General features: G+C 63.0%; 1 protein-coding gene across 1 annotated transcript; it reads right to left on the bottom strand.

Annotated features, from left to right (window-relative positions):
• Positions 1 to 25,699, bottom strand: TMEM201 (transmembrane protein 201). Its single transcript, XM_032302001.1, is given in 13 exon segments — positions 1 to 2,112; positions 3,093 to 3,230; positions 4,019 to 4,318; positions 4,907 to 4,978; positions 8,337 to 8,566; positions 13,860 to 14,063; positions 14,695 to 15,050; positions 16,554 to 16,730; positions 17,891 to 17,980; positions 17,982 to 18,005; positions 18,007 to 18,087; positions 18,620 to 18,740; positions 25,447 to 25,699. Coding segments are annotated over 13 exon segments (2,004 nt in total). The 5' UTR covers positions 25,560 to 25,699; the 3' UTR covers positions 1 to 2,014.
• Between the last annotated feature and the right edge of the window lie 968 nt (positions 25,700 to 26,667).

A 26,667-nucleotide genomic window follows, 5' to 3' on the forward strand; every position in this document is an offset into this window, starting at 1 on the left:
CAAAGGTTGGTATCTTTTTTGGTTTCCTTTTTTGCTTTTATAAAGAAAAATAAGGTTGTGTTTTTTGCCTGAAAGAAACACAAGCAAGCCCCCTTCCCCACCCTGACTCTTCCCTGCCCTGCGGGGTGCTGGGACCTCGGGTCTCGGGCAGGAGGGGCCGAGAGGAGGGGGCGGGCGCTCTGTGTTGGGGGCTTCCTCAGAGCCAGAGGAAGGGTACTCGGGAGTGGAGTTTGGCTTTGTTAGGCAAAAATAAAATTAAAAAACTTGACACACGCGCCCGCTCCACAAACAGGGGCCAAACAGCACCACCTGTGTGTTGGGATCAGCCCTGGCAGTCGGACTCGGGGTCCCGGTGCGGCCCCCCGGCCCCCCACGCCCCGTGTGCTGGCGGGGAGGCAGGGCAGGAAACAGCTCTCAGGACAGGAGCGGAGGGAAGAGGAGAGAGGGGGAGGTCAGAGCAACTCCTTCCCCACATGGTAAAAAAAATTACTAAAAAAGCACCCAAGGCTTAAAAAAACGAAACCTCCCTGGCAGGGAGAACTGGGGGCATCCCGCTGAGCAGCAGAATGCCTTACCTGGCAAAAATGTGTAGAAAAATAAAATTAAACTTTATCCCTGAATGATAAAGACCCTTCCTCCTGTCCTCGAGAATGTTCCCCTCCACCTCCCCCACGGGCAAGTCTCAGAATTCACCGAGGCCGCCAGGCCCTTTCCGAGGGGCACAGGCACGTGCAAGACACACACGCGGTCCACGCTTGCTTGCCTGCCCGTGTCTGAGGCCCAGGGCAGTGGGGACGGGGTGGGGGAAATCTGAGGGCCACATGCACACGCACACTCAGTCCTCACAGCACTGGGGGGGGGGCGGTCCCTGTGCCAGACCAAGGGCCTTCCCTCCTCCGCTCAGGGGCAGGAAGGGACCCCTGGCACAGAGGCGGAGGGTCGCGGGGGCAAATCCGTGGGAGCAGTAGGCAGGGCAGTGGCGGGGCCTGGGGAGTGGGGTGGGAGAGAAAGCCAGCCGAGGTGGCCCGGAGACCGAGGTCACACTGAGCCCACGGTGACGGCACAACGAAAGAGAGGAAGGAAGGAGGGTCCTGGGGGGCCAAAAAGGGCCAGGTTGGTGGCAGGGCAGGGTGTGGGGTTCCGTCTCCTTGGAGACCTGCAGGCTGCCCCGGGCCTGTCCTGCACGGCAATGCAGGTGGAGGGCTCCAGCGAGGCCCCTGTGGGAGCCCCATGCACGGAGGAGGGCCCCAGAAGTGCAGGCCTGGGCAGGTCACTGGAGGTAACAAAATGGGGGCACAGGAGGGCAGCAGGGAGGCTGGCAGGGGGGCGGGGAGAAGTGCTTACACTAGAACTTGAGGGGCCCTGGGCTGGGGACCCCAGGCCCCCACCTCCCCAGCCAGGAGAGCCAGAGGCCAGGCCAGACTTTGAACTGATAGGACAGGGCGAGAAGGGGGCAGGGGAGGCCCGTCCTCAAGGGGGCCTGCCCAAGGGCTCTGTTCTTCCCCAGGCAGGACTGAGGTTGAGTGACACAGGGACCGTCCCTTGCTCCTCCCCCAGGGAACCTGAGGTGGCTGCGTGGGACCAGAGTACAGTACAGAGAGGTGGTCCTGGCCCGCAGCGCAGGGTAGCCGGCTCCTGGGCAGTTACAGTAGTAGTGGCCCTCCTGCCAGGCGGGCTGGGCAGTGCGGGAGGGGACCCCAGGGTCCCGCAGCCCCTTGGGGATCCCTGGCTTCGGGATCAGGGTCAGCACCAAACACAAGTGACGTCGGCGGAGGAGGCGGGCAGGAAGGAGAGTGATCTCACAGCCCACGCTCAGCCCCGCCCACGCTCAGCCCCGCGGTCTGTTAGGTGAGGAGGGGATCCCGAGGACAGGACGGGCCCGGGGGGTCACAGGCCCTGGAGAGGACGACAGAGGCAGCGCCCCAGGGAGGGCTCCGAGGCCGGCAGCGGTGGGAGCAGCACGCTCCGGGGCACCCCTGAGCCCCTCAGGGACCTGGAGGCTGCGGGCCGCAGCTCAGCGCAGGCCCTGGTACAGGTAGGCCGAGGTGAAGAGCACGTTGGCGGCCAAGCTCACAGCCAGGAGGCCCCGGACCAGGGAGGGCCCGAAACGACCTTGGAGAGAGAGAGGGAAGAGACACAGTCAGAAGAGGGACCGGTGGGTGGTGGGGTTGCGGTGCAGGGCACCACCGACCCAGCCCCCAGGGGCCTCCCCGCCCAGGAAGACCCCTGCCCCTGGGGTCACTTGGTCAATGAGGCGCCTTCTTTCCTGAGCCCGCGCTACCCGACGGACACTAGAGGGTCCTGCACTTGCACCCCGGGGAGGGGGTTGGGGGGCAACCGCCACTGCACAGGCAGGAACAGGGGCTCTAGCAGAGTGAGAAGTCCCCCACCCAGACTCCGGGCTGGGGTTCCCTCCCCAAGTCTGTGCTTGGAATCTTGAGGCTGCTGAGTCACATCCCAGACCAGCCAGATGTGGGAGGCAGCACCTATTTCTGGTCAGCTCAGAACCACCTGTGCACACCTGTCCGTCTTCCCCACACACGTGGCCCCCCGATGCCCCTGGGCTGACTCCTGCAGGCCCACCGCGCGCCCGGGGCTTCACAGAGCCAGGAGCTCATCTCACTTCCCGCCCCGCGGCCCGCACGCAGGACAGCTGGACGGGAACCCCGCAGCTCTGCACCGGGCCAGGCACTCCAGGTCGGTGTCCTCCCGGGGACCCTGTGCGAGGGCCGGAGCGCTCTGTGTCTGCGCTGGCGACAGGAGCCCCCCTGAGGCACCGGGGTGCTCGAGACGCAGCTGGCACAGCCGAGGCACTATGTTCTCAAGGGTGCTGTGTTCCTTCCGTCAGATCTGAGAGCTCCCTGTGGCCAGGGGCGGATCCAGACCTTGATCGGAGCCGGGGCGTGTTGTCTGCCTGCCCCGTGGGGCTGGACTCGGAGGTGCTGGGGGGCTTATCTTACGGACTTCTGGCCCTTGAGGGCCCTGGAAAGCTTTCTCTCTCAGGGTCTCTGACAGACCAGGAGAGGCGGGGGCTGCAGACCCGCAGCCCCCCCGAGCCACCCTGCCCTCCTCCCCCAGGTCGGAGCACAGACCTCTCCAGGTGGCGGCCCCCTCTGTGCACCCTTGGGTGGTGGTGTCCACTACACAGGCGGACGACTGGGACGAGTCGTCCTCTTTCTTGATGGACCGGCTGCTGCAGGCACTGCCTCTTTCTGGCCCCGACCTCATGTCTGCAGAGAAAAGGGGTGTCTCAGCGGGTGCTCACAGCTCACCCCCAGGGACAGACGTGGGGTGGCTCCACCTCCAATCCCAGGACCGTCCTTGGACGTGGCCCTGCCCACTTGCCCTAACCCTGGGCAATGGGAGGCCAGGTCCTCGTTCATAACCCGGCTGCGTAGCTGCCACGAGGGGAGCTGGTTTTGGACCAGGAGCAGCAAACTCTGTGCCCAGCAGGCTCTGGCAGATGATGGCCACAGCGAGGCTTCAGGAGGTGGGGCAGGGGGGTGGCCAAGGCTGGGACGTGGGACGTCAGCCTGTCCTTCCACCTGTCTGGCCAGTATCCAGGCCCACTGTGGCCAAATCTTCTGACGCTGTAAGAAGCACAGCAAATCCACACATTCAGGGGAAAGTTCTACATTGTAAAGGTTAAGGCCTGATATAAAAAATTTCAAAATGCTTTTCAGAACACCACCATCTGAGCAAAACAAAAATATCTACGACCAGACAGGCACAGGCTAGCAAGGCACGATGCCTTTTTGATCTATCCCAAAAAACAAAGGCCCCTCAAGGTCAATTGCAAAAGAAGAAAATAAAATCAGCCCACAGAGGGCAATATCTATGACAGTTCAAGGGCACCAGAAGCCCAGCCGGGAGTGTCTGGAGCTCAGGAGAGTTGCCTCACATGCCCAGGAAAGGGCAAGGACGGGCTGTGTGTGACCTCCTGCTGGGTCGTCCCACACCTGCATGTGACCAGCGGCCCTGTCACAGCCTGGCCAGGAGGGCAGTCAGAGGGTCGTACCCATGTTGAGCTTCGTGTCCTGCGCCGGCGATCTCTGCGGGACCTGGGGCGGCTCGAGGGGGAAGAGGCTGCCGTTGCGGGGTGAGTGCTCGTCGGAGCTGCTGGGCGTGCTGGGGGCCTCCCCTGGGGGTGATGGGAACAGCAGCAGCTTCTGCCCCTGCAGGTTGAGCCGGGCCGGGCTGATGAGGGGCCTGCGGTGGCGCAGAGAGCCAGAGCTGGAGGCCACGGAGCCAGCCACGGAAGGCGCTGGGGAGGGGAGCGGGGAGGAGGGATAGCATCCCGACAGCAGAGAGAAGTAATCTGGAGGGCAGGAGGACAGAGACGATGACCTCTGGTAAGACTGGTTACAAGGCGTGAGCGTTACCCACTGTCACAGGTACCCTTGCTGTGGCTGCTGTTCCTTGGTCCTGGGGCTTCTCCTCTAGTAACCCGGGAAGAAAGGCAAGGTTGCACCAGGACAGGGGACAGAGGGAAGCCTGCCGGGGGCTGAGGGCGACCAGAGGATCACAGACCCTTCGCCACATCCCGGCTGCCCTGAGGGCACTCCTGACTTAACTAAGGTTGGGGAGCCCCAGCCCTGCTCCTGGCGGGGTCCTGAGTGCGCGCCTCCAGGAGTCATCACCGATAAGGGCGACAGCATTCTATCGAATCCTGGAAACCGTTGCGCCCATTTGACAGAAGAGAAAAGTGAGGCACAGGATATGAGTCACTTGCCCAGGGCTGCACTTGCTGGAGGCACAGAGCTGAGACTTGAACACCGCCCCCCTTCGGACCCTACAGCTCACGCTTGCCACGCTGCTGTTCTATCCACGGGATGTCCGGAAACTCCCGCCCACACTGACCCCCCCCCCGCCCCCCCATCGAAAGCAGCTTCCCCGTCCTCCTTACCTGGAACAGGAACCTCTCCAGATCGAGACACCTGAGATGGGGGGCGGCTCCCGCTGAACAGATACCCCGAGTCTGGAGGGAAAGGGAAGGGTGATACGTGTCGGGCCCGTGGAAACGACAGCTGCCCACCCCCTCCACTCTCCAGTCCCTGATCTGCTGACATTTAACCTTTGTCACTCACGTCAGGCTTTCACAAAAACACGGGCTCTCAAGCGACTCCATGAACTACTGTCCGAGATCCGCTTCGCCCACTCTCAGTTCGTGGGGAAAGTCACCCTGGCCCCCTTCCCCCAGAGCCACTCCTTCAGCCTTCTGGGGTCCCCGCCCCCTGCTAACCTGTGCCCGCCGGCCTGGGCTGCACCGGGCCGGCAGGCACAGTGCAGGGAGCACCGAACACGCTGCTTTTCCTCAGTTAAGCACCCCCCAAGGGCGGAGACCCCACCTCACATATCCTGTCCCCAGCGCTCGGCTGAGAGCTGAGTGTGCGAAGATCCAGCGGCCACCACGTGCTGTCCGGAGTGGCTGCTGCTCCACCGCCCTCGGGGCCCCGAGGGTCCCCTGCCCCATCCCCTACAAGGCCCACGGACACAGGCCCAGGCCAAGCCGTGTCTGGGTAAGCGTGGCCACATGGCCTTTCTGGAACCTGTTCTATGGATGCTAGGAGAGCAGTGTCTTTGCTGGGCACGAGCTGTAGGGACGCAGGGATAAGGCCGGAAGCAGGGAGGAGTAGAGGCGAGCGAGAGCGAGAGCCAGACAGACACAGGAAATGGGACCCTGGTTCTCGGAGGCAAGGAGCTGCAAAAACCCATCCTCACCGCCCCCCGCAGGGAGGCCGTGGGATCCCGCCCATCACCAGACGGCCCGAGACAGGCCTGCATCCTGCAGAGGTGCCCTGCGGTCCTTGCCTCCAGCCCCGGGGGCAACAGGGAGACTGTGGGTCCTCCGTGATGGGTGGGAAATCCCGCCCCCACGGCCTGCCCTGGCTCTGGGATGCCACCCACAGCTCCCCAGGCGCTTGAAATGGAAGCCCCCCGGCTCGCCCCCGGGGCCGGCGAGCACGGAGAGTCCTGCACAGTCTCGGAGTCTTGTCCCAGTAGTATGGGCTGCTCCGGGCTGGGAGGTGCCAGGCTCCTGGTGCCCTCAGCAGTCTGCCCACTCCCACCCCAAGTTCTCTTCAGGGGTCACAGAGAACAGATGGACGTCTCTGCTCAGGGGAAAAGGAAAAGCATCCGAGTATGAACTTGGGATATAAGCAAAATGGCCTTTGACTACCTTGGAGGAGCGAAGCCGCTGGTCATCACCGTTCCGCGTACTCCCATCCCATAATAACAGCAGCAGCCCCGTCTGCTGAGGACCCTGCTCTAGGAGCTTCCCTGATGTCACGCCCACCTCAGGACTGAGGTACGGCCTCTGATTCGAGGCCCTCCCAGGGTCAGGAGCTGGCGACCCACTTGGCTGCTCCCAACTGACGACTCCTGGCACTTCAGCTGCCCACATCAGGGGCTCACAAGACCCCCATGGCGCCTGGGGGTCTTGTGAGCTCATAGAGCATCCATAGAACAGGTTCCAGCACTAGCCTGGCTAGAGATGGGGAAGCCTGAGCACCCCCAAGTTGCCTCCAACAGACTGGCAGCTGGTGGGCTTTTCTCCAGGGGTAGGGAGGGGGGCTTGGGGCTGTTTTTCAACCCTGCGTCTGCCCTACAGGGAACAAGAGGAGCAGTAAGGGGCCCCTCGGAGATTAAGTCCCTGCCTTTCACCCTGCGGGACATTAACTGGTCATTTCTCTTCAGGCACTTGAGATAAAGAGTTCCATGCTCTACTAACTGTGCCAGCCAAGTGCCCCGCTCATTTCATATTTTATTTTATTTATTTTATTTTTTAAAGATTTTTTTAAAATTTATTTATTTGACAGAGAGAGATCACAGGTAGACAGAGAGGCAGGCAGAGAGAGAGAGAGGAGGAAGCAGGCTCCCTGCTGAGCAGAGAGCCCGATGCGGGACTCGATCCCAGGACCCTGAGATCATGACCTGAGCCGAAGGCAGCGGCTTAACCCACTGAGCCACCCAGGCGCCCCTCATTTCATATTTTAAAGAGCAAAACAAGAGGCAGCCTTCCCCCACAGTCTGCACCTCTGTCCCCAAGACGGCCATCAGAAGGGCCTGGCAGGACCCGAACTGAACTGGTCCTACAGAGGCCTGGGAGCTTGTGTCCCTGTCCCCACCTTGGCCTCCACCAGCCCTACCCTCACCCCTACCCAGAAGGCCTGATGAACAGCTCCACAGAACATTCTAGGGGAAGGGCCCAGCTGCTGGGCTTCCCAGGTTCCCACGTTCAGGGAATTCCAGGGACCGGGGACCACCCCCAGGGACACAAGCAGGGGATCAGGAGCTCTGCTGAATGAGCGGAGGAGGGTGGCTCATCCAATAAGCCCGCTGACTTCTGGTTACACAGAACCATCTGGAGTCCAGGCATCTGTACTCGGACAATCACACCTTCGGCCCTACCCGAAAGGCCGTGAACCCTACCCACGGTGTGCCCTGTCCCTCCTGTGGTGTGACGCACCCTCTATCCAGGAGGATGCCTGAGCTCAGGAGCCAGACAACAGGGCACAAAGCCCGGCTCTGAGCTGCAGTGGGACCCTGGGCAAGTCACGGTCGGCGGGGGGCGGGGAACCAAATCTCAGAGGGGACCCCGACTGGAGCCAGAGCCCCCAGCCCAGCAAAGCTGCTGTGGGGCTTAAACGAGACACCAGTTGCAGATTACCAAACCCGGATTAACCAAGAGAGTGCCCACATTCTTGGAGGCTGGGATCCTGGCTCGTGGCTTCCCACTTCCAAACCCGCCACCCAGGAAGCCAGCCCCCAGGATGCAGCCCGAGGAGGCGGCAAGCCCAGGCCGCCCGGGGGCTTCCCAGAGCGCCGAGGACCCTCACAGAGGTGCTCCCGCGAGGGTCCGAGGAGAAAACACCAGATTTAGTTTATCACTGACTTCCCAGGAAGATTCTGCTGCAAAAGGTGAAGGATGAGAGGTGTCCTGGGACAGGGACCAGGTGCTGGTCGTGCCGGGGCCTGCAGGCTGCAAGCACTCAATAAACCCGGGCAAATGTTCCAGCCCCCAAGCTAGAATGGCAAAACGTGGCAGTCCTGAGGACAGTAAGAACAGCGGTGAAAGGCCACGGCCAACGTGTGGACATCTACCGAGCGCCCGCTGCCCTTCGAGAAGGTGCTTTGAAAGTGTCACCTTGTTTGACCCTAACACCCACAGGCAGGTTCTGCTACGAGCCTCGTTTTCTTGGAGGGAAACAGGCTCAGAGCAGGAAGGCAGCTGCTGAGCAGACACGGCACCAGGATCCGAGCCCCGTCCCGCCCGCCCCGCCGGCAGGAGCTCCGGCAGCCGCCCGCCCGCCCCGCGCCCGCGCCGCACCCCTTACCTGCCCGCGTCAGGGAGGGTATGGTTCCCAGCGAGAGGGCCCGGCTGAGACGGCCCGGCAGCGAGGAGGGCGAGGCCCGGCGCGGAGACCGGAACAGCCGCGGGCTGGCGAGCGGCAGGAAGCCGGGCGGGGTGGGGATGAGCAGAGACGGCGAGGGGCCCGGGCCCGGGCAGGGCACCGCCAGGCCGGGGCTCGTGGGGCCGAGGCCGGCCGCGACGCGTGGGGCACACCTGCAAAAGCCCGTCGGACGCGGGAGAGAAGAGGAGGGTCAGCGCCGGGGGGGCTCTTGAGGCGGCCTCCGCCCAGGTCCCGGCCCCTCTCCCCTGGTGCCAGGTGGGGCCGGAGTCGGGGTCCCAGGGAGGCGTGCGTTAGTTGAAGCGGAAAAGCAGCCCGACCGCATTCACGCCATTAGGAGCGGGTGGCTGGAGGCGCCAGCGTGACCCAGCCCTCCCGGCATGCCCCCTCCGGGCCCCCTCAGCTTCACAGCACACTAGTTCCACTACTGGTCTCGGGATTAAAGGGACACTGTCGCCCTTGCCAACCTCACGCCAACCCTTCGCCTTGAAGCGAAAATGCCCGTGCCCGCGCCAGGCACCCGGTGAAGGCCAAAGGCCTTGGGCTCCCCGCGGCCACTTGGCACTCCATGCCCAGAGCCTCCTGACGGGGCGGCTGAGCTCGGGGAGCCCCCTGCTCCCCAGGACCCGGCTCCGGGCATCCCACTGCTGCTCTCTGGTCTCGTTCACTCGTCTCAAGCCGCTTGCAGAGTGGAGAGGGAGGCAATCAGGCTTGGGGACCCCCAGGAAGTGGCTCTTGGAGAAGCAAGCCTAACTCCACCTTAGACAAGACCAGTAAACGATCGCAAGGCTGCCCAAAAGACGTAAGGTGACAGTGTCTCTTTAACTCGAGAATGGGACAAATCACACAAGAGGACTCGGTGGCCCCAAGCCAGATTGTCAACCATGCTTCTGATTAAGGCAACCGATTACAGAAGGAGGGGAGGGTCAGAGGCAGTTAATACATTAGTCCGCCGTTCGGACGGAGCTGGGGGAGGTCCAGCCTTACCTCAGTCCCAAGGGACAATTGGGGCCATGGACAAGGTGCCGATGGATAGGCAGGCCGGCTCAGGCCCTGCAGCAGAGCCGGGGGGCCGGCTAAGGGACCCACCCTGTGCCCCTCGTGACCAAATGCTCGGGGCACCGCTAGCAGAGCCACCCTCTGCTGATGTCCCTGTTTTTCACTCCCAGCCCTTGCTTTCAACAAGTTCCATGCGGCAAGCGTGGGGTCCGCCCTTGCCCCCTAAGAGAATCATGGGATCTTTTGGTGCATTCCAAAACACCAGGAGGCTACCTGGACATCAGAAGCAAAGGCAGGGCCCCTGGGTCTGGGGGACGTGGGGAAATTGTGGCAGGAAATCATCAAGCCCGTCGCCAGAAGTGTCTGGCCAGTTCCCCGCAGGATGCGCCCGCACGCCACACACTGACTTGTTCCGCCCAAGCCCATCAGACCCCCACCTCCTTGCCCCCACCCCCAGACACCTGTGGAAGGTTCTGGCTCTACACAGATAAATTTTGTTGTCACCGCAGAACAGTGATACCACGTGGCAGGACAATGCCACCACTGTGGGGGAAGAGCCAGAGGCAGGGGGCCACCGCCTCACTGCAGGGGCAGGGAAGGCACACTGGGACCTTTGGCCAGTTTGCTCTGATCGCGTGTGAAGTTCTGTCCCCTGCGGGGGGCCTGCGCCTCCTCCGGGACCTGGTAGGCTGGCAGGGCGGGCCTGTCCAGCAGAGGGCAGCAGCACTCGGTGCCGGGCCTCCTGTGCCCGCCCCCACCGCAGAGCCCACTACCCCCACTTTCCCCCACCCGGCAAGTGAGGGGAGCGGCTCCACATCAGGCTGCAGGGTTCAGAGGTGGTCAGCTGTGCCCAGGAGAAGCTTCCAGGGTCCTTCCAGCTCTTACCCGCTTCCCCAGATCCTGCTCACACCTGGGGCTTAGAACTCGAGTCTCTCAGCCGTCCGGCACGGGAGCTCTTCCCAATCTCTGATTCCGAGAACACTGGCACTGAGGAGCCAGTTCTCTGCTCTGACCCCTCCTGCTGTGACACGCAGTGACATCAGTCACCTAGCAGAGCCTCATAAAGTGCCAAGGGTGCTCCTCTCATGGCTCTGCAGCAGACGGTCCCTGGAAACCTCTGCCAGGCTCCAGCGAGCGCAAAGGTATCGACGCCTCCTTTGGCAAGCAGCCCCCACAAACCAGCCCGCACCCTCAAACCCCATCTCAGAGAGGCACTGAGCCCTGAATCCAAGTCTGCACGTCCACTGCATCAACGGGTTCTGGGACGGGGCGGGCAGCATGTCCCATCTGACGCTAAGGGGGCCACCCGGTCTCTTTTGACCCAATCCCAGTCCGAGACGGGAACGGAAGGAGAGAAAGGACTACATTTTAAGCAGCAGTTTATTGAGACAGGGGAAAAGAGGACCCAGCAGGACACGATGACAGCTGAGCCCTGAGCCGCTGGGGCCTGCATCGCCAGCACCCAAACCTGACTCCCGTGGGCACGCCTGTGCCCTCAAGTCCCCTGCCCCGGCCCAGAAGCCTCTGAAGGAACGTGAAAGAACAAACAAGACATGGTGCCTGACGCCTGCCGGTGGGAGCGGAGCCCCGGAGGCATTTATTGAGAATACAGCATGAAACACACAACATCTACGGCCGGAGTTACGGTTACAGCAAAGACAGAGTCACTGGCCAGTCCTCCACAGGTCACCACACAACCAGAGAGGGCGAGACACGTGGCAACAGTCACGGACAGAAGGGACATGGGCTCCTCCCCAGGCGGGTGTTGTCGAGGCAGCTGCTCCGCCCATGGTGGGGACCCCAGACTTGGAGCGAGAAGACAGCCAAGTGCCCCCACCCGTACATCTTGGAGACTGTAACCCCAAACGCAGGTCCCCAGCAGAGGGGACAGAGGTCCCAGGTTAGGGCGACGCATTTCCAGTTAATAAGCCCCGATCCCAGTGCTGCCTGCACTCCCTCAGCTGTTGCCAGCAAACATCAGAAGGCGTAGAATACACTCCAAGCAACACACTTCAAAGGACAGACAGGTAATTTTAAAAAAAGTCACACAGAACTCTAAAAAGCCCAGGACGCCGCACTCCGAGGACGCCCATCTCATGAGGGTGACTTTCCCTCCCCGCTAGAGGGCAGGAAAGACATCTGCTCAGCGGGGGCTCCTGGCCAGCACGGGAGCTGGTTGTGGCTATTATAAATAATTTAACTTAAATACACACATACACACAGATGTCCTGCTTCTACTCAACGCCAAGAAAAGCCGTCATTAGCATCACGCCGTTAGCTTCCTTGAGGACGGGCGCTTCCGTACACGAGGGCACACACAGCCAACAGACCACGGCTCTTGGTCTGGCACTTGCCGCTGCCTCTCCCTCCCCGGCAGGCTGACTGGGAATGAAGGGATGGGCAGTGGGCCATTCCCCGCTCCCCCGACGACAGCCAAGCCAGGCCTGAAGGGCTCGCTTCCAGTTCCTCCTTCCTGGACGGTCACCTTACACCTCCCTCTCTGCAGAGAACAAGCCAAGCCCAGCCAGGCGGGGGCTTCCAACGGGCCACACAGCTAGGAGGCAGCTCCAGACCACCCCCTCCCACCCCGGGTGCAGGGCGGTGCCCTGGCTGCTGCACATGCATGTGCGTGGGGTGGGGTGGCTTCTTAGGACCCCGTGAGCATATAAGGACCATGATGGCGGGGCCCAGACTTCATGAAGGGCCTGGCACTTGTCTCTCAGGCTCAGTTAGTAGGTGGCCCCTTGCTGAGCGTGACCCTCACGGGCATGTCCTCTGCTTTGCCTTCCCCCAGCTCCAATAAGTAACGGGGAGCGGCTGGCACCCTCTGGCGCCTATCTGGAGGGGGACTGATACTCAGTGATGGGAGGTGGACCACACCGGCCCTGGAGGGAGTCATCAGAGTGCAGAGTGCTGGACGGGGGCGGCCCTGGGCCTGCCCGCCTGCTGGGGTGGCGCTCAGAGATAGCACCCTAGGCTAACGACCTCCTCTGTATGTGGGTGGCATTTCCGTGCCCACAGTGTGTCCACACCAAGATCAGCACTCAGGGGCCCTGGAGAAAGGCCCACCTCTTGTCTCAGATGGTAAACTGACGCTTGGAAGAGCCCAGGGCCTGGCTGGAAGCAGCCAGTGACTAGCAGGCGTGCTTCCCCGGGAGCAGTGGCTTTGTCCCTGTGTTCCCACCTGCCCCACAGGGAACCGGGAAGCAGGAGCCTCAGCAGCCTCCAGGTGTGGTGCCAGGAGGATTAGTGACAGGACAGAGAGGGACAAGGTGACAAACGACCCAGTGTCCTGTGTGCCAGTCTTGGGCCCCTGCCCTGTGCTATCCGCAGGGAGTGACAACCTTCCCCAGGCATCCTACAGGGGCCAGTGGAGGAAGTGGGACACTGCAGGCAGGGGGCAGGGGAGCAGGCCAAGAGGACTCAGGCCTCTGCTGCCAGCCAGGTGGGGCAGCCTCTGCTCGGGAGGCCTGTACCCCAGCCCCTGCGGCGGGGGCGGGGGGGGTGTGTGTGCACAGGGCTCCACCACCGGGATTGGGCCCTGGCCTTTAAGGGCAAAGCCAGCTGCATCTCAGAAGGAGCACTGCCCGAAAAGCAGAAGACTGCAAAGAAACTGCTCAGATCCCCCCCAACCGGGCAAACGCCCCCAGCAGCCTGGCTTCTGAGAAGATAGTCACTGACCCCAGGAGCCGCAGGATTCTCTACGTCCCCCTCAAGAGCCTCACCCCACACACTCAAGGTCAGGCCCAGTCGGGACCCAAGAACAGTGTTCTCCGTTCCTGGGGAAGGAGGCCAAGGGACCATGTGTCTCAGGAAGGTCTTAGAGCCGGAACTGAACCGTATACCCGGGGGCGCAGCCCTGTGTCCTCTTGGTTCCCCGGCTCCGAGAGGGCTGGCTGGACCACAGTCACGACCAAAAGGATAGACCAGGGAAGTGACGTGGAAACCAGGTAGGGGGGCTCTGCTCTGGCCCGTGCTCAGCAGCACCTGTCCATGCCAAGCAGCCCAAGGAGGCCATGCGGCAAAGGCCCTGCCCCCAGCCACCGTCACCAGTCCGAGCCAGGGGCTCGGGGATAGAGCAAAGTGAAGGGAGCAGCAGACAGCAGGGACCTGCCCCTCACCCCTGGTGTGAAAAGCAGGAAAGAGTGTGGCCAGGGCTCCTGGAGCTGCCAGCCAGAGGCCCTGGGTCAGAGGCAGGCTGTGTGGGTGCGCCCCAAGGATCCAGTCTCGGGGCGGTGTTGGGGGGGGGTGTCTTTGGCCAGAAAGACAGCGGCAGTGGTGGGCAGCTAGAGGGCACTTGGGAGGGTAGCTTGATGGTGCCGGAAAGGACAGGGGCTCTAGGGTGGGCAAGGGCAGGAGTGAGGCAGGTAAGACGCAAGTCAGAGGGGCCCTGCTCCGGGCCTGTCCGTCTGTCCGTCCTCCCCCCGCAGTCACTGCTGCTTCTCTGACCTTCGGGGCCGGAACCTCCGCGGGCCTGTCGCCTTCCTTGTGGCCACGGCTGCCGTGAAGCCCACCAGGCAGCACAGGGACGTGGTGCTGAACTTGAGTGTGTCCAGCCAGCCGGGCGAGGCGGCCTGCAGGTACTGCTCCGTCAGGTGCAGCCCCAGCAGCAGGGCCCACAGGCAGGTAGAGAAGGCGTCGATCCTCCGGAGCCTGCGGGACAGAGGAGGGCGGCGCTGAGGGCCCAGGACGGGCAGGGGAAGAGCCCGCTCCCTCCGGCCACTTCCAGTCTCCCGTGTCCATCCCTGGTCCTGCCCACAGCACAGAGTCTGGGGCCACGAGGAGAACGGGGGCCTCGGACTCCCACTTCCAACACCCACGTGCTGCACGACTCTGAATGGGAGGATTCCAGGCTACGGACCCTCCCTCGGAGCCCCCGAGATGACACGGACACGGTTCACCACAGTCTCCAAGTGCACGGGGCGGGGGGAGCCAGGGCCCCACTCGGTCCCCAGACAACCAGGGATGGAGTTGGGCCCATCACCCCGCCTCAGCACCAGAGAAGCCCGAGACAGAAGCACGCCAGGTGGCCGGAGCACACGGCAGGGAGGGGCAGGCCGGCTCCAAGTGCCGCCAACGCCCTCAAGCAGGCCACACGCGTTTCCTCTCGACACCTGCCCCCCACCCTGCCCCCACCGACTCCCAGCGGCCGGAGAAGACGGACTGTGTCTCGTTCCAGCCACACCACGGAGCTTTGCCCTCGGCTGCGTGCCCAGCAGGGCCTCCTGGCCTCGACTCCGGGTGTCCTCCTCCCCCCGAGTCCAGCCCCCGCCGGGCTCCGCACACACCTGAGGCGGGCCGGCCAGCAGTCATGGCCAGCAGGCAGGTGAGCAGGCCCAGGGCCACGACGCCCATCTGGTGGCTCTGCCCGAAGGCCCAGGCCTCACGTAGCTTCTCGGCTGCATGCTCGGGCAGCAGGCCCAGCAGCTGCTGCCAACCCTCTGGCCCGGGGGCGCTGCTGTTGTCGGGTGCGGCTGAGCCGTTGCCACCAGGTGGCAGGGCTGGGGGCAGGGTGGCCTGTGGGGCAAAGGGGTTGCTGGTGCCATAGAGCGCGAGGGTCAGCAGGAAGGTACAGGCCAGGAAGGCGAGGGCGCGGAGCACGATGACCTGGACTGGGGCTTTCGCCGCAGACGAGCAGCTCTGAGGGGGAGAGAGACCGGTTAGTGAGACGGCCGGTGCCACCAACGGTCATCCCCGGGGCCCGCTCTGTATGGGGGGTCTGGCCAGGGCCCCAGAGCACTTGCTTAAGAATCCACCTGGTTCCAGGGGTGCCTGGGTGGCTCAGCCAGTTAAGCATCCGAATCCTGATCTCCGCTCTTAGGGTCCTAAGCTCAAGCTCCACTTGAACAAAACCAAACCAAACCAAACCGCCACCTGCTTCCTGACGGTCAGAGACAGCCTGTTCAGTGGGTCTTCAGTCCTTCCGCACTCCCAGCTTTGTTTCTCGGTCTCCTGCCGGGCTCCACTGCCGCGCCTCCTGCCTTTCCCGGCCTTCACCCACCCTGGACGTCACCGTGCTGGGTCGGCTACGCTCTCCCATGTCCTCTAGAGAAACGCTTTTGATATTACGGTGACCCGTTTTTTCTAATAAGTTTTTCCTTTTGTCAAGTTCTCATCGAAAGTTCCTACTGTGATCTTAAATGGAATTATAACACCGCGGTAACTCAGGCCAAAATGAAGTTAAAAAACCACAGCAGCCATGTTGTTTGGTCTAGGAACACGGTGGTGAGGAGCAAAGCCAAAGGTCAGTGCGTCTGGCTTCCTGCCGTGTAGAAGTGGGCATGCGGGCCGTGGCCGTGGCCTTGTGGTCAGAGGCCTGGGTGCAGCCTGAAACCACACCAGCTGGGCATGGAGAGGGTGGGCAGGAATGCCTCTGGGGGGGATGGTTTTGTTTTGCCTTTTTTTTTTTTTTTTTTTAATTTTATTTATTTGTCAGAGAGAACACAAGCAGGAAGAGGGGCAGGCAGAGGGAGAAGTAGCCTCCCCAGTGAGCAGGAAGCCCAACGCAGGGCTCAATCCCAGGATCCTGGGACCATGACCTCAGCTGAAGGCAGATGCTTAATGACTGAGCCCCCCACAGGTGTCCCTGGGGTGGATGGCTTTTACTTCTAAAGCCACCTGCTATTACCTCAGAGTTTCCAAACCAGAACATTCCATCAACCTAGTAGTGATAATAATTAAAAATAGCTTCAGCTAGACAGGGCCGGGTTCAAATCCTGGTGTGTGCCCACCTGCAAGTTATTTAAACTCCCGAAGTTTGGCCTCCAGCTGTAACTGGGGGTCCCGGGGCGGGACAGCAGACCCACCATGAAGGGCGCCGTAGGGGACTGTGCCCGTGTCGGGGAAGCCCAGACACCCACCCCCACACCCTGCTCAAGCACACAAACACAAACCAACACAATTGGAGCCACTCTTCCTGGGACCCCTGCTTGGTCTGAAGACAGGAAGAGACAGGGACAGGGGTGGGGATGGGGCCCCTGGAAAGGCTCCTGCCTCCAGGAAAAGGTCCTTAGCTCTGAAGAGCTGCCCTCCGCTCACGGGGGCTCAGCCCTCTACCGGGGGTTTCCGCCCCATCTCAAGGTTGTGACTCCCCAAACGCTGCAGTGGGGGTAGTGGTGGTGGTGGGGGGCATCTAACGCCAACCTGCGTGTGGCTCTGGTCTGCCTCCCGGCGCCGGAACTGGTGGCTGAGCAGCAGGGCGCGCAGCTGGCGGTTCTGGTGCTTGATGTAGTACTCGACAGCCGCCTGGCACGGCCGACACAGCTTGTACATCTGCTCCAGGTGGTGGCGGTACACCTCGATCTCTTCGTCGTACCTGCCCTGTGGCACAGATGCAAGACAGAGGTTCAGCGTCCCCCGGGGGCGACCCCGAGCAAGCCATCCCCATTGGTACCTGCCCGACCCGACGGAGGGCCTGCAGTGGTGATGCCGGCCCGAGAGGCAGGTCCAGCCCAGAACCTGGCATGTGGCTGAGGCCCACGGGTGACAGGGGCCTCTCCAGCCAGGTTCTGTGACCGCACAGGGGGCACCAGGAGGCCAGGAACTTGGGACGTGGTCCCTACCGCAGCCTCCCTTCCTGGGCTCCGGGAAGGAAGGGGAGTCCCAGGAGAAACAGCTCCAGGCTGATGCTACTTAGATGCAGACAGAACCTGCCCAGAGGCAGGGTCTGCCCTTGCCCTTAAGACAAAGGATCCAGAAAACACTAGAGGACCGAGGGCTTTCGTGGGAGCTGAAGGGTCCTTTGGGCTTCAGAAACAGCCCAGAAGACTCAAGGCTCAAGAGGCAGTAGCACATCTCTCCTTCCCCGGGGGGAGCCCAACACTCCAGCCTGCAGCGGCCCGGAGAGTTACTGGTTTGGTCTCTTACTGGCACCGAATATGCCAGAGCAGCGGCTCCGGCTGCCAAACTGCACCCGCCTTCCCTTCTTTAAGCAGGTCCCCCTGCTCAGCCACGGCTGAGCTCAGCCACGGCTCTGTGCTACACTCCTTCCTGCCGGCAGAACCGTGTGGGTAAGCCGGGGTCTCTGGGCCCCAGGTGGACTCCTCTCCAGCGGCCAGGGAACCCCTAGACTGGGCTGCGCTAGCTAACCGGCCTGCTGGGCCCCACAGTGGGCCCAGACGAGGCAAATCCCTAACACGGGCTGCTGGGCTCTGCCTAGTTTCCTCTCCCAGAAGCTGGGAGCGCCTTCCACCGACCCCACAGCAACCCGCCGGGCCGGCCACTGGACAGGACGAACGCAGAGACACAGATCCGACAGTCTGACAAGGCCTGCGCCGGAGCCCCAGGACCCCACCTCTCCCTTGCCCAGGACAAAGCCCTCAGGCAGGCGCTGGGGTTTCCACGACCGTCCTGGCCTGGAGCCCTGCGGGCGTGAAGTGTGCCCCGACTGAGGTGGAAGAGGTTGAACAGCTGGGATGTGGGGCTGGCGTGGGGCAGGAGGAGGAGGAGGCCCCCCCACCACGCGCCACCGCCCCCCTTACCTCGTCCCGCGGCGCGAAGGCAGCCAGCTGCTTGATCTTGGTGGTCTGGTGGTGGCTGCACCTGCGGCACAGCAGCACCTGGCTGCTCACCCCACTGCTGCGGCTGTGCAGGGCGCGCGGGGGCGGGGCGCGCCGCTCACCACGTGGTTCAGGTGCTCCATGTACTGGGCGGGGATGGGCTTGTTGTAGTCGCCGTTCTGGGGGACGGGGGTGCATGGGTGGAGTCAGTGGGGGAGCCCCAGCTGGCGCCACTCCAGGGAAGGGGGGGCGACCTCAAGCCTCCCCTTTCTTTGCAGGCAATGGCAGAAGCTTTGACACGTGGAGCCCCGAGAGTGCAGCCTGCCCCCTCCCCACAGCCTGCAGCCCTGGGAACCCTGTGGCACCCTGCGGCTCCAGGGAGCTGGACAGCAACCTGTGGGCTGGCCGCCTGGGTTTGTGCACGGAGTTTCCCTGCACTGCAGCAGCGCCCCCCCCCAACCCTGCACTCGCTGACCCAGGTGTCTGGTGGCCTGGCAGAGCCGGGCGGTAGCTGCAGAGCATGGCCCACACAGCTGTGCGACCCGGCCTCTGCAGGAAGCCTGCCGACTCCAGATCTGATGCAAGGCACGGAATGGGCCCGGAGCCAGAAAGACCTGGGTGTGCACCCCAACCCCCCACTGTAGGGGTATGACGCTGCCACCCCTGCTTCCCAGGCCCACGTCGTCCTCCCGGGTGGAGGGGCACCCGCACCTCCTGGAAGCCGTTGTACTGCTCACAGTGCGGACAGTCCCAGCAGTTGCGGTTCCCATAGGGCACGACTGTGTCCTGGTTGCAGAACCAGCAGTTGACGACGGTGTGCGTCGGCTTCATCCTGTGGACGAGGACAGGGTCGTGTCAGCCAGAAGAGCTCTGCCACCTGCACTATGGGAAGCAAGATGGGGGACCCAGAGCAGGGGACGCAGCAGGCTGGAGGAAATGTCTGGACAAGGGGCTGGCTGCGTGCTGAGGGTTCACCAGGAGGACCAGCAAGGAGGCTGAGGCTAGGTGGAGCTTCCCCTAAGGCCAATAGGTGAAGTCCACCTGCTTGTGCTCCCGCGACCTGCCCCCCACCTCCCCAGGAACACCTGAAGATGCATGAGACCCCTTGGCTCCCGCTAGTCTATGTGGGAACCCAGGGCCACCCCCCTTCTGCGTCCTGGGGCTCAGGCAGGGGGGAAACAGGACCACCCTCCTGAGGCCTGCAGACCCTGGGCCTCCCCCTGGGCCGTAGAAACGGTGCTCTTCTGGGAGTTTCCAGATGGCAGGAGCGTCCTGTGCTCCACAGATGAAAACCCCAAGAGACTGAGGCCAAGGAGACACAGGGGCGGGGATTAGAGACAGCTGCTCAGACTGGAGCCAAGCATCCCTGATGGAGGGGACAGGGCAGGCCATCCACAGGGGGCCTGGCTGGCCACACATGTGGTGACAGGTGGGGTCTGCAGGATAATCCCAGCCCAGACACTGGGGGATCTGTGCTCTGTGCGCCTTCACCCAGTTCACTGGCGGGGGGGGGGGGGGGGGGGCAAACCCCTCCGGTCCCAGGGAATCCAGAAACCATGTGGGCAATGGATGGCAGCTGCTTGAGCCCTGGGATCCTGGCCTCATGGTCCCTGTCCCTTCTGTTCTCCTCCAGAGGCCACCTCCAGCTCTGGGGTGCTGCCTGGGCCCCGCTGTGTGGGCACTCACACCACACCCGAGTGCTCTCCACAGGGCAGCCACGACCTCATGCTTCCTCGAGCCAGAGGCCCTGGCTTTGCCAGTTCTAGATGTGAGCCCCAGGAAGCTTGTCCTCACCCAGCCTGGCCTGCAGCTGCCAAGTGCGAGCCATCACAGAGCCGGCGCCTCCACGTGTTACCAGGACCCAATGGCACAAGACACACAAACATGCTCTGCAGCGCGAAGGGCCAGCTCCGGGGACTTGAACCGCAGCCACCTCCTGGCCTGGCCCCTCCCTCACCACCACCCCCGACCACCGGCAGGTTTTGAGGGTCGTGCAGGCAGCCTTATGACCTGTCACCTGGGGACACGAGCATATCAAGGGTGGGAAGTACAGAACAATGCCCGCCTAAGTGCCTAATCGATGGTGGTCAGGCTGGGAAGGTGTTGGGGGAGGCGACGGTATGCAAGGAAGGGCCCCAAGGTACAGAGGGCACCCTGCGTTGCCCCCAGCAACCATAGCAGCACACTCTCTACCCCTGTTCAGGCCAAAGCCCTCTCAGTGGACAAGGGCCCACCATGTCCTGTCAACAGCAAGAGGCCAGAGTAAGGCCTAGAAATGGCCAGGCGGTGCAGCCCCGTGCTCCCGGCTGTGTGGTGTGGCCTCTGGGAAAAGTCACCTACCTCCTGGAACCCCCACTGATCAGGGGACAACAGGGATAATGATAATCCTTGCCCAAACAGAGGCTGCTGAGGGAATCAAACCAGGGCGTTTAGGAAAGTGCTGAGCTTGGCAGGAGGCTGGTGCAAGGCACTCGGACAGCTGCCCCGGGCTCCACGCACGGAGTGGGGGACGGCGGCGCCAGGCAGGGCGAGAGGTGCGGAAACCTGCCGTGCCAAGATGCTGCCGCCTGGCTTGCCCTCTGCTCATTCATGCCCGTTCACAGGCGTCTCGGTGAAGGGCCACATCCCCTTGAGTGATGACGCAGGCCGAGAGACCTCTCTCACCTGCCCCCGGGGCCCCCAATTCTCACCAGGGGCCTCCTCAACCCCCCACCAGGCCCCACCTGGCCTCTGGGGAACCAAGCAGAGGAGCCGGCAGCCTCGGAATCAAGGGTGATCGGGACAGGAGCCAAGCAAAGGCGCCGGCCCCGGGGACCCCACGCGGGTGAGCAGGACCTGCAGCTTCCGTCCCAGGGAGCCCCCGGAGCCCCTCCTGCCCCAGGAATCCATCATTTCCACTCCGAGCCTCCAGCTCCGCAGCGCAGGAAATGAGCCCGGCCTGGAGGCGGGTGGCAGGAAGGAGTGGCGGGGGATTAGCTCTGGTCCCTGGGGCCGGCTCTGCCTCCTGTCGCTGTCACCCCCTGGTAATCCCTGCCCAGGGTGGGGGTGACAGTGGGGGTCCAGAGGCCACCAAATCCTCCCCAACGGCTCCCCTGCAACCAGTCCTGAAAGGGTCCGGGGCCTGGGAGCGATGGCGGGCCCAGCAAGCAGCGGGGTGCCAGGGGAAGAGCATCAGCTCCCGGCCAGCGCCGCTGGGCCCCGGAGGGCTGCAGTCCCCTCTGCCTGGACCAGGCCTGACAAAGGAGTGTGAGGGTCTGTCTATTCTGAGAGCTTAGCGCCCCTCCTGCTCCTGCTCAGGAAAACGCCCCCCAGGTCCCCTCATGAAACCTCCAAACCTCTCCTCCCCAAGCCAACAACCTCCGCCCCAGGGAGGCTCTAGGACAAACCACTCTGAGAAGTGGGCGACACCCGAGAGAGTAAGGCAGCACGGCTCCGTACCACAGGCAAGGAGGAGATGGGCCCTGGCAAGGCGGCTGGAGGGAGGAAGCCTGGGCCCCAGCAGGTGCGCGGACAGGGGCGCCTGGAGGGGTTCACCCAGCCTCTGCTGCAGCGTGCGGAGCTCCTGGGCTCTGCTGGAGCCAGAGGAGGCCCAGAGCAGCCAGGAGCAGGGTAGCCCCTTGGGAGAAACAAGGAGCAGCTACGTTCTCCGGACGGAGCCCTCCACAAGCCCCGAACCCACAGACCGGGGGCAAAAATTACACACAAAAGACACACAAAAAACACATGCCCTCAACAATGGTACCACCTCATCAGCTCTGATGGGCATCTAGTGAAAACACAGCTCCTGTCCTGACATTTCCTACACATGGGACAGGGGCATCTGTTCCGGGAGGGGCCACCACTCTGAGGGACGCAGCTCCAGGTCCTCGACACCTGCCGGGAGCCCAGCACCGTGTCACACCGAGGAGACACAAGGATGAGCTCCATCCCTATCCAAGCGGGCTTAGCGTCTGTGGAAGACCTGTGTCCATGTTTCCACCGGGCCCCAAGAAGTGCCCAGCCTCCCCCGAGAGGCAGACTGCTTCTGACCCCAACTGCGGGCGGGCTGCGTGAACCCTGGAAGACGGTCTCCAGGACAGGGAGGCCGGTTCCCTTAGAAGCCAGGAGGGCAGTCCCTGGCAGGGCCCCGAGAGACAGCGTGGGACAGCCTCCCAGGTGAGCGGGCCTCGCTCGAGCTCCAGGCAGTTCCTCACTTGCTCTTCTTTGCCCCAAGTAGGCAACACATGCTGCCCTAGCCAGGAGAGTCCGAGCAGGTGCCCCTGGGGCCGCCGCACCAGCGACACCAAGAAGCAGCTTGGTGCCTCCAGGCCTCCGCCCGGCCTCGAGGCCATCCTGCCGGCACCAAGCCGGGAAGCCCCCAGACCCACCTCTCTGGGGACAGACATGGCCTGGGGATGGCGGACCGCCCACCTTCGCCCCAGCACCTCCTGCGTTCACGGAGCACATGCCAGGTTCGAGGGAGAGACGAGCAAGGCTCTCCACTTCTGACCCGGACACGAGGAGGAGAACAGAGAAGTCCACAGGGCAGCTGGTGACAGATGTCACTGGAGAGGCCAACCAGCAGAACATTTGCCGTTACCCTAAAGAATGGGTCTGCTGGTCAGCAGGGCACAATGAGCAGATGGCATTCAGACAGGCGGGGCGGCGGGGCCAAGGGGGGGAGGGCTGGCCCCTGGGCTGGTGTGCGGTGGCAGGAGAGTGCGGCCGGAGGCGGGCGGGAGACCGGGACTCTGGACGCCAGGATGAGGCTCTGCTGCCCAACCTGGGAGGCTGGTGTTCTCCGTCTCTAAACCCCAGAAAGTACACATGCCAGTAAAAACCCAGGGTGCCACGGGCGGTGACATGGGAGGCCCTGCGCAGGGCTATGCTAGCAGAAGGTAAGATCCTGGACACAATACTGAGCAGCAGAGTCTGGAGACCGGAGTCGAGGGGCAGGAGCAGGCAGCCATCAGGAGCCCGGAGGCCGGGCAAGCTGGCCCCGCAAAGTGCAACTCATGCTCCCAGCCCGGGCAGACAGTGGTGGCCTCCTGCACGCGTTCAGCGAGGACCCAGTGTGGGGCTTGGTTAGGACCCGAAGGGCTGGAGTGGATCTGCTGTTCAACAGAGGCCAGAGGAGGGCACGAGCCCAAGCTCTCCAGGCCCCAGTTCCCTCACCTGGAGAATGGGCTTCCAGAGGTGGTGTGCCCGAACCACCACATGCTGTTAGCACCGAGTTACCAACGATCCGGGCAGGACTACGGAGGCTCTGGGAGGGCTGCAGCACTTCCGAGAAGCGGCCCCTTCCCCAGGCTCCTGAGCCAATTTCCACCACCTGACCCTCCCAAGTCGCTTTCCAGAAACAACTCTCCTCATTCAAAACCCACAGAGCGAAAGCCCACGATCCTTGCTGTCACAGCGATCTTCCTGCGAGAGGGAGAAGGACTCAGTCTCTGTAGGGCTGTCTTGCTTCTGGAGAGGGACAGTGGCCACTTTACGATGCCCAGACAAAAGCCCGTGCTTTCTGACAATCTCAGAGCATCCTGGAAGAGGTCTGGTCCTTCTTAGGCCAACCAGGAAAGAGGTCCCCAGCCACACCATGACTCTGTGGTGTCTTGCTGCTGGAGTGAAAAGGCCTTCCAGGTACCCTCCGGGCTGCCCTTGAACCAGCGAACCCCACACAGCACTGAGTCTCCAGATTCCTATCTCCGGCAGAGGGGAAGTTGCAGCCAGCAGCCCAGGAGGAGAGAACAGGACCCCCGAGAAAAGCCACAGCTAAAGACACAGGAGTGTGAGGCAGTAGTGAGCGAAGCAAGCCCAAATTCTTCAGCCACACTCAACACAACTGAAGCCTGACTGAGGCTCTGATCCTTGGCGTGCCACCCCCCACGCCAGGGCATCCGGGAGGCAAGCCGGGCCCTGAGCTCCCCTCTGCTGTCCACATGCCCTGGGAATCAGAGCAGACTGCCACATGGCCCTGCACTTCGGTTCCCGCATGTACAAAATGACCACCTTAAACCAGCTGGTCCTGGAAGCCCCTCCAGCTTCCAGAAATTGGGCAGGAACCAGAACAGGGGGAGGCCTGCAGTGTCAGGGAGCCCCGGAACCGGAGCCCCATCGATCCCCTGCTTATCCTCCCCTGGGAAGCCACCCCCTCCTCAGCCTGCCCATCTGGCTCACCCTGCAGACACAGCTGATGTCCCTCCTACCCTTCCTCCTCCAGGAAACCTGTGACTCAGTCACCCTCCTGTCTTTCTCCCTTGGGTGAGAAGCAGCACATGGTGGCGGTTAAGGAAGAACCACCAGACCGCCCAGGTTCAAATCCCAGCTCTGCCACTTGCGGCCACGTGACCGCAAGCCCAGTTCCTTTTCTTCTTCTACCTGGCACCTGAGCTTTGCAGGTCCTTTGCTGCAATGACAAACCCACCCACTCTGTCCCCAGGCTGTGTTCACGACCCTGTCTTTTCCCCCTGTTCTCTGAGAGGCCGGATCAGATGTGGAAACAGCTGGGCTGCCCCTGAGGCCCTGCGGAACTAGAGACCACTCCCCCTTTCTCCCTCACCACGGAGGGCCCTCAGAACACCGGGGTCAGCATGATCTCTGAGCCCTGCCAGGCCTGGGACAGCCACTGACCCAGCTCAGCAGCAGCAGCGGCGGGGGCAGCAGGACCGGCTGGTTTAAGAATATTAGGGTTCCTCCGAGCCTGGGTGAGTTAAGCGTCTGCCTTCAGCTCAGGTCATGATCCCAGGGTCCTGGGTCCGAGTCCCCGCATCAGGCCCTCTGGTCGGCAAGGAGCCTGCTTCCCGCCCCCAGCCCCTCTCTGTCTGCCTCTCTGACTACTTGTGATCTCTGTCAAATAAAGAAATAAAATCTTAAAAAAAAAAAAAAAGAATATTAGGCTTCCCTGCTCTTGGACGTAGTGTAGCCCAGGGGTTAGCAATGCGGGCTCCAGGACTAGGCGGCTTCAGTCCACACGGTGGTTCTTCTAATTAATGACAATTTACTCAGCTCTTTTGTCCCTGGGCTTCCTTCTCCAGGGGCTGCCGGGGTCGTGACTCTGATTGGGCCCCTGTGAAATCAGAACAACGCCCCAGCCGGCGGACGCCGACCAGAAAGTGCCGGCTAGTGTCAGTCCATCGCCGCGTGTGCCCGCCCAGTCGGGCTGAAGGCGGGCGAGAGCGCAGTCCCCATCTCCGCGGTACTCTCCCGCAGGGTGTGGGGGCCGGGGTGGGCGTGGGGCGGCCCCGCAGATCCCGCGGCTCGGCTGGCGCGCGTCTCCGTGGGGGAGGAAGTTTGTAACCCACGCGCTGGCCGTCCTCGCCCGCCCCGCATTCCTGGGATCCCCGAACCCACCCCCCCGGCCGCTTCCCCAGCACGAAGATTCCCAGCCCAGCCCCCAGCGGGACGCGGGCGTGCGGAGCGGGTCCCGGCGCGTGGGCGCATAGGCCGGGCCCCCACCGCCACGCCGCGGCCTCGCGGGCAGGGAGGCGCCGCGCGGTCCCGGAGCGGCCGGGGCGGGCAGAGAGCGGCGGGCCGAGGCCGCGTGGGCCGCGCGCACTCACCTCCGCGCGATCCGGTAGAGCAGCACGCCGGCCGCGGCGCACGCCGTGACCCCCAGGCCGCCGGCCAGGCCCGCCGTGGGGCAGCGGGCCAGCAGCGCGCTCACTCCCTCCATGGTTCCCCGCGCGGGCGGCGGGCGGCGGACGGCGGGCGGCGGGCCACGGGGCTGGGGGCCCAGGGCCGCAGGCGGGACGCGGGACGGCGGCGCGCGCCTCCTCGCGCCGTGACCTTCGCCGCTTTGTAGCCGGCGCGGGCCCGCCCCCTGACTCGGCGCGCTCCCGCCGCGCAGCCAATCGGGGCTCGGGGCGAGCCCGGGGGGCGGGGCGCCGGCGGAAGCGGCGGCACCGGGCCGCGCGCGCCCTCGCGCGGCGGGAGGTGGGAGGCGGCGCGGCGCCGGGTCCCCCGCCCTCCACCGCGCCCGCCGCCGGCTGCGAAGTCCGGCTGCCTTAGCGCCTCGGGACGCTGGGGGTGAGAAGTCTCGCGCTAGTCCGCTCTGCCCAGCGCTGGCCAAGCCCGGCTCGAGCTCGAACAGCTGTTTTTCTGCAAGTTGCAGCGCTTTTAAGCTACTCCATTCAACAAAAAATTAGTTACTGGAAACAGGAACGTCCGTCCAGAGGGGCGAGGTCGAATGCATCTCAGTACAGCTCTACCTCCGAACTTTGGAAAGCAAGGCGGGGGCTACGGGTGCTGGCCTGGCGGGAGGACACGGCTCAAATAAAGGGAACGTGCACATTGATTTTGGGAATAACGAAGTTTGAATGAAGACACTGCTAGCACGTGTGTGCTTGCCCAAGTCGAGGGCTGTCAACGCTGAGCTGCGGTTCCACAGGGGCGTGGATTCAGGGAAGATTCACTTTGTGCCAGTTTCATTCATGGCTTGAGCTAAATTACTTTCATAACTAAAAAGAAGAAAACAAAAAACCCAGCTGGTTGTAAATATTCGTATCCGTACATGACACGTGTTTTGGTGTCCACGCTTTTCCAGTGTTTCTGAGGTCAGGATTGGAGTTCTGCCTGTGGTGGACGGTGCCAGCGTGGGGTTCTTTGGCAGCAAATGTTACCGTTGTTTCCTGTTAACAATTCATAGTCCCCGGCCTTCCTAGGAGCTGCAGAGAGGGCAACGAGCAGGGCACAGCACCCAGGCGCTGGCGAGAGGGGCTGCTATTTCTTCCACATGGGTCAGAGCCAAGGCCTTTCTTTGGCCAAGCAGGGGCTCTCCGACA

This window comes from Mustela erminea, chromosome 10 (genome assembly GCF_009829155.1).
Source record: "Mustela erminea isolate mMusErm1 chromosome 10, mMusErm1.Pri, whole genome shotgun sequence".
Taxonomy (NCBI): Eukaryota; Metazoa; Chordata; class Mammalia; order Carnivora; family Mustelidae; genus Mustela; species Mustela erminea.